Source organism: Podarcis filfolensis (genome assembly GCF_964270895.1).
Source record: "Podarcis filfolensis genome assembly, chromosome: 4".
Taxonomy (NCBI): Eukaryota; Metazoa; Chordata; class Lepidosauria; order Squamata; family Lacertidae; genus Podarcis; species Podarcis filfolensis.
This window is the reverse complement of record NC_139607.1, coordinates 81,277,040-81,287,762: the sequence shown is the minus strand read 5'-3', so window position 1 is coordinate 81,287,762 and position 10,723 is coordinate 81,277,040. Positions and strand designations below refer to the sequence as shown.

The following is a 10,723-nucleotide window of genomic DNA, read 5'->3' as shown; positions in this document are numbered from 1 at the left end:
ATCCGTGTACTTTAGGGATCACAGAACCTTGGGACTGCAAAAAACACCAGCACACAATAAAGTGTAACCTTAGTTGGACAAAGACTGATATTAACCAACTTTTCTATTCTAAATACAAGAAAGAGACTAGGCAAACAATCAGAGGACTTGATAGCTGCAGTCTTCAGTCTTTTCAGATCCAGGAACCATCTTTAACCCAAACATTCCTTAATTTTTTACCATTTATTTGTACAATGGTAGTACTGCTGTTGCAATTCACCAGTTCAAAATGAATGGTTTAGAGTATGATAATATTCAGACAGAATTTAACCAAATTCTAAACTCCACTGATCTTTCCAAATACTAAACTTTGTAGTGTGTTCAACTCTTAGCTTTCAGAATGAGACAATTTCAGTTATAATGTACTCACATGGATAATTTATTACATTTCTGGAACTTTAACTCAGAAATCCAGACTAATCTCAGGTATTATAATGGGCCTTTGGGAATTGTAGTTTATGTCTGCAAAGTGTTATTATAAGCCACAACAAGATTAGGCTTGGAATAGTGAAAACACATGAGAATATAACATCCTCATATTGATATTGCTGCATGCCAACCCGATCTCTGAGTGGTGTGAGATCTCAGGGGTTCCAGGCTCTCACCCAAGGTTTTGTTGCCTTTGGAATGAGGCACAGCGGAGACTGTGGTGTCTTTATGATATATGGTTTATTTACACATATATACAACCTGAGGCTATGATGGAGGGGTTGCTTCCCTCAAAGCCACAGCCTTGGATTCAAACAGAAATCAAACATCGCTCTGACTCTCTGGCTTCCCAGCTTGCTGCTTCCAGCTTCTGTCTCACCTCACTCAACTCTCCACTCTAGTGTTTCTCTTTCTAACTACCAGCCAGTTGAGGGAGGGGGCCCACCCATTTATCCTCTAGTGCTGAGCCACTCCCTTTGTTCCCTTAAGGGCCCGTTACCTAGGCTATCATCCCACCAGGAATTGAAATCCTTGCTTACATTTTAACACTTGCTGGATCCATATCATAAAGAACAAATACATGTTCCTGTTTCAAGATGGATATCTGTCAGTAAAACAAGAAAACCCTTAATAAAATATTAAAAAAAAAAAAGATGGATATCTGTCTTAAGATGTACTTCCAACAGTATTTTCAAACACAAGGGCTTCCAGTTGGGGCAGTGATCCCTATTCCCCCTCCTGGCCTTCTATGTGCCTTTTATTTTCATTAGGTATAAAATTAGATTTTAAATACCAGGGTGGAGGAAAAAGAGATCTGTCTCTTGTAATGTGTGCAACCTTTGCCCTTCTGTCCTCCTTGCACCCTGCCTGCTTCATCCTTGTGTTATGTCTTGTCAAATCCAGTTTGTGTAGCTTTCAGGTGGGATTACATTCAGTTTACCTCTTCCTTCCTTATAGAAATACTTTGAGAATTGCAAGGATTTTCTTTACAACAAGATATTATTGTCAATCAATGAAATAAAGATTTAAAAGATACACAGTAACAGAAGAATAAATAATGAAAATTTCAAACCAAAAGGATGATTAAGAAAAAGTTTCAGATACCATTATAGTTTTCCACCTAGTCATATAAAATTGAAGATTATATCACTGCTAGAAACTATGTTTCTACACGACAGGTCTTAAACCTATACTCACACACATCATTTTAAGTATAAATAAAATATCTTCCAGTCAATATGACTGTTAATATTCTTGCAGCTGTTGCTGTAAGTAGCTGCTTTGTTCTGTATACTTCATACGGCGTATCACTTACTGTAGACAAACATAAGCCACAGCAGCAAATATCTGGGATAACTATTTAGTATTAATAGTTCATTCATCTTGGGAAACATGAAAATTATACTGAATGGAAACACTCTATAGTAAAATTATGGTGGACACAATCCAGTCAAAAAAGTTTTAAACATTATTTAGTGGTACACAAATGTTTACTGACTTTGCTTGGATCATGTTTGTTATGTGTGACATATATACATATATCTTTCTATACAGCAAAGATTATAAAGTCTATGGAATCCTTATGATTCAATAACCTACATGGATGTCACTTCAGTATTGGAAATTAACATACAAGCTGCAACTATTTTGTTGCATATACAGGTAGTAGAAAGCAGCAGCCGGCTGTAGCTTCCCTATGTTTGCAGACTCAGCAAGTAAGCATTTATACTCATCACATCTGAAAGAGTTCCTAGAGTCTGGACTCAGAAGTGAAGAAAGATATAGCATTCTTTCCATGAAAGATATCCAAGCACAAGACATGCTAAATGACAAGAAAGCTTACAATGGCACTCTTCAGTTCTTTTTTACATTAATGACTGGCCTATGAAAATAAGTTCTATCATCCATCTAACAGTCATAAGGGAAGGGGAGATGGGTGCATTACTGAGCAGAGCAGAAGTCTGGCAACCTGGGTGGGGATATTTCTGAGATGTCAACACCTTACATAATCCTCATGGCTTTAATTCTGTGTAATGGAGTTGGGATAAATTCTGAATGTTTCACATGCTTCCTTAGAAGTTTAGTGTGAAGCTCAGAATCTGCTTTCAGTAAAGCTGTGGCTTAAGAATTGTAATGTTAATGTAAACTCTTTTGGAGCAGTTGTTAAGGAGCCAGTAGAAGTGCTGTTTAGGCTTTTCATGACTAATCTCCTAAATGCTGCTGAAGATTATGTATCCTCCTTAGTAAATAATATATATATGACACAAAACTTTTAAGAAACAACTGTCAGATTAGTTGGCTTTAGTATGCTATCAAGCATAGGGGAAAAGGCTGCAAAGGCTCTACAAAGCTATAAATTACACAATATACTGAGGGTTGCTTTTTCTGTCTCTTTAAAGAGCTTCAGATCCCTAACAGAGCCCCAATGTGCAGGTATTTTCTCTCAATCAGTGCTTCTTACCACAGCAAGGGAGGAAGTTGTGAATACGAAACAGCTGCTTAGTTTTCAAAGAAGAGTTCAATCTCTATATCTGTTAATTATGCACCTCTGTTTTATGTAGTGTGCCATCTGCTGACTGAAAAGATAATAGTTTAGTTTCCTACTGCCTCTACTGCTGCTGTCATTAATTATAAGCATGTAGAGATATTCTGAGTACTGTTCACCTGCCAAATTGACCCACAATCTTACCTTGCTGTTTCTACTTTAAACTATGAATTATATTTATATAATTCAAACAAGGATTAACTACATCTTTTTATCTGTCTTTTTTTAAAAGCTGGTTTGGAATAAGCCAGTAATCAGCTTCAGCTTTGGGGCTTATACATAATGGCCACTGAATGTTCAAAATTCAGTCGAGATAGTCACATTCCCTGAAACAGGTTGAGTATTATGCATATTGACAAGAAAATGTAGTTGAGATATTTATTTTTCTTATTTGGAGAACATGCATAAGAAAAAATGATATTTATTTTTCACTAATATATGTATTTGTATGCACACGTTCCCATTTTGTATACTTTTTTGTTGAAATGCACTGCAAAATTTTTAGTGAAGGTTTTGAAGATAGTTCCATTTCAGTTCACACACTGTATTGTTATAGGAAGTGCTATTTAGGTATGTTCACATTAAAATGTGAACTGAACCGAATTTCTCCTCCATTCCTACTGGAGTGACTTTAATTTCTTAGAATCATAGCATTGTAGAGTGGGAAGGGGTCCCAAGGGTCATCTAGTCCAACCCTTTGAAATGAAGAAATCTCAACTAAAGCATCCATAACAGATGGCTATCCAACCTATGTTTAAAACCCTCCAAGGAAGGAGAGTCCACCACCTCCTGAGGGAGCTCCACTGTCAAGCAGCTCTTCCTGATGTTTAGCCGGAATCTCCTTTCTTGTCACTGCTTTGTCCTAGTCATGTAATGATTCCTCGCCCACACTGATGGACCTGTTCAAATAAAACATCCCTCCCCCAGATTCTATCCAAATTAAGGGTGGATTGAGAGTGGATCTTGGGTTTGCAGGTTTTTCTTTCCTGCTCCTCCCTTTCCCACACTTCATCCACCCAGGAAGTAGTTGCCAGGGAAATGGGTGGATCTTGCATTTCTTTGAATGAAAGAGCTCCCTGATCCTGCAAGTGGGAACTTTCATTCACAGCACACCCTGTCCAGTTAGTATTCCAACTCTATTCCAACTCATTAGAATTCTATGATTTTGTGACTGAAACTCTGGCGGACTCTGAGAGTCAGTGAAAACAATACTAATATGGACTAATAGTCTTACTCTGTATGAGGCAGTTTTTTATGTTCCAAAAACTATGGTGCCAGAGAAGGCTTTAAATTGAGAGCAGAACCAACATGTGGACAGAATGTAGTTCTTGAGCAAGGAAATTCAGAAGTGAGAGCTATTGTTCACCTCCAGGTGGTGCATTGTTTTGCACTTTCCCTGTCATTGTTTATACACACAAACACACACTGCTTGATTGTAATAAAACCTCTAAATGGTTTACTAAAAATATTAAATTTATCAGCAGTAAAAACAGTTACAGTGGTACCTCGAGTTACATTTGCTTCAGGTTACATACGCTTCAGGCTACAGACTCCGCTAACCCAGAAATAGTGCTTCAGGTTAAGAACTTTGCTTCAGGATGAGAACAGAAATCGTGCTCCGGCAGTGCGGCAGCAGCTGGAGGCCCCATTAGCTAAAGTGGTGCTTCAGGTTAAGAACAGTTTCAGGTTAAGTACGGACCTCCGGAACGGATTAAGTACTTAACCCGAGGTACCACTGTAGTTGTGCTCTTTAGCTTACACAAATCAAGTAAGGTAATAAATAAACAAAACAGACCAAGAAAGGACCAGTTATGTATGTATAGCCCCACAAACTCAGACATCAAATCACTGGCTGGAAATAAAGGGACAGTTAAGTCCGGTTGCAAACGACTCTGGGGTTGCGGTGCTCATCTCGTTTTACAGGCTGAGGGAGCCGGTGTTTGTCCACTCTGCAGAGTTTTTCTGGGTCATGTGGCCAGTAAGCCGCTTCTGGCGTGACGGAGCACCGACACCAGAGCAGCGCATGGAAACACTGTTTACCTGGAAATACTGACCATCATTTCAATATACCATATTTATTCTTATCAAGCTAAGGCAAACCTTAAAAATCTTATAGTTCTTCTGAATAATTATTTCACAAATAAAGTACTGTAGTGGAATCTGCCCCTTCATGGATCACTGCCTTGCCGTGGCGAAGGGGCTTGAAGAACTCAGAGAAGCTATGAACTATGCCGAGCAGGGCACCCAAGATGAACAGGTCATAGTGGAGAGTTTTGACCAAACGTGATCCACCTGGAGGAGGAACCGGCAAGCCACTCCAGTATCCCTGCCAAGAAAATTCCATGGACAAAGACAACAGGCATATAAAAGTTATGACGCTGGAAGATGAGCCCCTCAGGTCGGAAGGCGTCCAACATGCTACTGGGGAAGAGCGGAGGACAAGTACAAGTAGATCCAGAGCTGATGAAGCGGCTGGGCTAAAGCCGAAAGGACGTTCAGTTGCGGATATGCCTGGAAGCAAAAGGAAAGTCCAATGCTGTAAAGAAAAATATTGCATAGGAACCTGGAATGTAAGAACCATGAACCTGGGTAAGTTGGATGTGGTCAAAAATGAGATGGCAAGAATAAATATTGACATCCTGGGCATCAGTGAACTAAAATGGACAGGAATGGGCGAATTCAGTTCGGATGACCATCATATCTACTACTGTGGGCTAGAAACCCGGAAAAGAAATGGAGTGGCCCTCATAGTCAACAAAAGAGTGGTGAAAGCTGTACTGGGATGCAATCTCAAAAATGATAGAATGATCTCGATACGAATCCAAGGCAGACCTTTTAACATAACAGTAATCCAAGTTTATGCATCAAATACTGGTGCTGAAGAAACTGAAATTGACCAATTCTATGAAGACTTACAACACCTTATAGAAGCGACACCAAAGAAGGATGTTCTTCTCATTATAGGGGATTGGAATGCTAAAGTAGGGAATCAAGAGATAAAAGGAACAACGGGCAAGTTTGGCCTTGGAGAGCAAAATGAAGCAGGGCAAAGGCTAATAGAGTTCTGTCAAGAGAACAAGCTGGTCATCACAAACACACTTTTCCAACAACACAAGAGACGACTCTACACGTGGACATCACCAGATGGGCAGCATCGAAATCAGATTGATTATATTCTCTGCAGCCAAAGATGGAGAAGCTCAATACAGTCAGCAAAAACAAGACCTGGAGCTGACTGTGGCTCGGATCATCAGCTTCTTATAGCAAAATTCAAGCTTAAACTGAAGAAAGTAGGAAAAACCACTGGGCCGGTAAGATACAATCTAAATCAAATCCCTTATGAATACACAGTGGAAGTGAGGAACAGGTTTAAGGATTTAGATTTGCTAGACAGAGTGCCTGAAGAACTATGGAGGGAGGCTCGCAACATTATACAGGAGGCAGCAACGAAAACCATCCCAAGGAAAAGGAAATGCAAGAAAGCAAAGTGGCTGTCCAATGAGGCCTTACAAATAGCGGGGGAGAGAAGGCAAGCAAAATGCGAGGGAGATAGAGAAAGATACAGGAAATTGAATGCAGATTTCCAAAAAATAGCAAGGAGAGACAAGAAGGCCTTCTTAAACGAGCAATGCAAAGAAATAGAGGAAAACAACAGAATGGGAAGAACCAGAGATCTGTTCAAGAAAATTGGAGATATGAAAGGAACGTTTCGTTCAAAGATTGCCATAATAAAGGACAAAAGTGGTAAGGACCTAACAGAAGCAGAAGACATCAAGAAGAGGTGGCAAGAATACACAGAGGAATTATACCAGAAAGAAATGGATGCCTCGTACACCCCAGGTAGTGGGGTTGCTGACCTTGAGCCAGACATCCTGGAGAGTGAAGTCAAATGGGCCTTAGAAAGCACTGCAAATAACAAGGCCAGTGGAAGTGATGGTATTCCAGCTGAACTATTTAAAATTTTAAAAGATGATGCTGTTAAGGTGCTACACTCAATATGCCAGCAAGTTTGGAAAACTCAGCAGTGGCCAGAGGATTGGAGAAGATCAGTCTACATCCCAATCCCAAAGAAGGGCAGTGCTAAAGAATGCTCCTACTACCGCACAATTGCACTCATTTCACACGCTAGCAAGGTTATGCTTAAAATTCTACAAGGAAGGCTCAAGCAGTATGTGGACCGAGAACTCCCAGAAGTGCAAGCTGGATTTAGAAGAGGCAGAGGAACCAGAGACCAAATTGCAAACATGCGCTGGATTATGGAGAAAGCCAGAGAGTTCCAGAAAGACATCTACTTCTGCTTCATTGACTATGCAAAAGCCTTTGACTGTGTTGACCACAGCAAACTATGGCAAGTTCTTAAAGAAATGGGAGTGCCTGATCACCTCATCTGTCTCCTGAGAAATCTCTATGTGGGACAAGAAGCTACAGTTAGAACTGGATATGGAACAACTGATTGGTTCAAAATTGGGAAAGGAGTACGACAAGGCTGTATATTGTCTCCCTGGTTATTTAACTTATATGCAGAATTCATCATGCGAAAGGCTGGGCTGGATGAATCCCTAGCCGGAATTAAGATTGCTGGAAGAAATATCAACAACCTCAGATATGCAGATGACACAACCTTGATGGCAGAAAGTGAGGAGGAATTAAAGAACCTTTTATTGAGGGTAAAAGAGGAGAGCGCAAAATATGGTCTGAAGCTCAACATCAAAAAAACGAAGATCATGGCCACTGGTCCCATCACCTCCTGGCAAATAGAAGGAGAAGAAATGGAGGCAGTGAGAGATTTTACTTTCTTGGGTTGATCACTGCAGATGGTGACAGCAGCCACGAAATTAAGATACGCCTGCTTCTTGGGAGGAAAGCAATGACCAACCTAGACAGCATCTTAAAAAGTAGAGACATCACCTTGCCAACAAAGGTCCGTATAGTAAAAGCTATGGTTTTCCCAGTAGTGATGTATGGAAGTGAGAGCTGGACCATAAAGAAGGCTGATCGTCGAAGAATTGATGCTTTTGAATTATGGTGCTGGAGGAGACTCTTGAGAGTCCCATGGACTGCAAGAAGATCAAACCTATCCATTCTTAAGGAAATCAGCCCTGAGTGCTCACTGGAAGGACAGATCGTGAAGCTGAGGCTCCAATACTTTGGCCACCTCATGAGAAGAGAAGACTCCCTGGAAAAGACCCTGATGTTGGGAAAGATGGAGGGCACAAGGAGAAGGGGACGACAGAGGATGAGATGGTTGGATAGTGTCTTCGAAGCTACAAACATGAGTCTGACTAAACTGCGGGAGGCAGTGGAAGACAGAAGTGCCTGGCGTGCTCTGGTCCATGGGGTCACGAAGAGTCGGACACGACTAAACGACTAAACAACAACAACAAGTGGAATCTGAAATCCTGTTTTATTAATGAAATCAAATGCTGTAAGTTATTTCACACAGTTATTTCGTGGGGATTTTTTCCTAGTCTGCATCTGCATTGGATTTAAAGTAGTCTTAATTGCTTTTATAAAAATGAAATCTATTTACATGCATTTTACTGTTGCTATTTTATTGTTAAGTTGCTTTAAGATTGTTCATAGGAAGTGATTCACAAAATAGAAATAAATAAAAATTATATCCTATTTAGCCATGCTTGCCAATTCTAGAATATGAATTTTAATTTACTGGCTTTTGAACTTAAATATTACATTGGGGGGGATATTATATTTGGAAAATACTCAGAACTGGTAAAAATTAATAGGATTTATAATCCTGTCTTTATATTAACATACTGTATATAATAATACTTAGCCTGATATAAATTACAGTGGTACCTTGGTTTGCAACTGCTTTGGATTACAACCGTTTTGGATTACAACTACGTCAAACCCAGAAGTATGTGTCCCTCTTTTTGAATTACAACCCATTTTTGCGGGGAGGCCCCATTGGCGAAAGCACGCCTTGGGTTACAACCTGTTTTGGTTTACAATCAGACCTCTGGAACGGATTGTGGTTGTAAACCAAGGTTCCACTGTATATGCTTCTTTATCTGGTTTTTAATGTCCTTGCAGTTATGTTCCTGTAATAAATGTGTATTTTGGTTAAATTATGGAAGTTCTGTTCTGTCTTGTTGTGTAGTCATTGTCATTGGGCTTAAAATATTAGAGCAAAACTTTCAGGGAGTAGGCTGGGAGAAGCTGGACATCACTACGTCAAAGGAGGAAGAGAGGTGTTTTGTTTCTTGCCAAATCTCAGAAGACTCCTGGTGATGTATTTAGTAGCTGCTATTTTATAATAAGTAGGGACTGGTGGCAGAATTTCTCTTTTAGATTTGAAGTACCAGTACAGTGGTACCTCTAGTTACGAACTTAATTCACTCCGGAGGTCCGTTCTTAACCTGAAACTATTCTTAACTAGAGGCGTGCTTTTGCTAATGGGGCCTCTTGCTGCCACTGCGCCGCCAGCACACAACTTCTGTTCTCATCCTGGGGCAAAGTTCTCAACTCGAGGTAACTCTTCCAGGTTAGTGGAGTTTGTAACCTGAAGCGTTTGTAACCTGAGGCGTTTGTAACTTGAGGTACCACTGTATAAAAAGTGTAGATTTGGTCCATAAGAAGTCATGACTCAGGGGTTTTTTAAAGCAGGAACTTGCCAGAACTCAGTTCCAGCACCTCTCATTGCCATTATAAGAGAACAAGGGAGGTGTTCATGGTAAGTTCTGGCACCTCTTTTTCTAGAAAAATAGCACTGGATAGGAGTTACTATATTAGCACAATTTTGATTTTGTGTCATATATCCACTAAGACACACAGAACTTGCTTGTCAGTTAACTTAAATTAAAGGTGTTTAGCAAACAGATTTCTATTATTTGCTCTGGAAGCTATAGATTGGCTGTAAAAGTTGAGAATATATGGGAGCTGGAATAGCTCAGTTGGTAAGAGCATGAGACTCTTAATCTCAGGGTTGTGGGTTTGAGCCCACATTGGGCAAAATATTTCTGCATTTGTAGGAATCTACAATTCTAAGAGACAGGAAGCACAAGTTTCATTCTCTTACTTTTTGATCCATGTTTTTCTTTTCCAATGTCTAAATCTGTAGTCAGATTATCAAGATCTCAATCTAGAGAGAGAGGGAGAGAGAAATTCTCCATCTCAGGTGTTTTGATTTTCACATCAGGTGTTTCAAAGAATGAGGAATATGAAACATGAGTCACTTGTATTTCCTGTCACCACCTCTGCATGTCATGCATCTGAAGCTATTCAAGGTCACACAAAAAAACCTCTTCTTAGTTATGGACTCAGCAGTAAGTCTTGGATAAATTGTTATTTATCAATTTCAGATCTGCATCTGTAAAATGGGAATAATAGTGGCCTCTTTCTCAGGAGTAATCAAGAGAAAGATAATAAAACTGTTTCCACACATCAAAAGATCTCTGTTATTAATAAGAAATTTGTTATAATAAAGTCAGTGAGACATAACCATTTAAATCCATGTAGTTCACTTTAATTAGTTATTTGTGTTGGTACACCAGACCATAAAGACCAGGTGCAAGCCTTACCATGTTTACTCAGAAACAAGTCCTATTTAATTCAATGGGGCTTACTCCCAGGTTTAGGATTGTCAGCAGAAACAATACTGTAACAAATAATAACTTGCCATTTCAAATCTTAAGCTTTCTGCTTTATAAACAGTATATAGCTCTACTTGTATTATCTAAGAAAAGAAAT

General features: G+C 39.6%; 1 protein-coding gene across 11 annotated transcripts in view; it reads left to right on the top strand.

The window, feature by feature from the left end:
• LOC310760567 (uncharacterized protein) overlaps positions 1-10,723 on the top strand; it is a gene marked incomplete at its 5' end in the record, with an annotated part of 100,525 nt that overhangs the window by 47,528 nt on the left and 42,274 nt on the right. Inside the window, one exon of one of the 11 annotated variants that reach the window (XM_083609331.1) lies at positions 2,131-4,503. The exons of the other annotated variants lie outside the window; for them this stretch is intronic. Within the exon in view, the coding sequence (XP_083465457.1) occupies positions 2,131-2,157 (27 nt within the window). The 3' untranslated portion in view covers positions 2,158-4,503. Of the gene's footprint in view, positions 1-2,130; positions 4,504-10,723 lie in introns of those variants that run through there. 11 annotated transcript variants of the gene reach the window in all.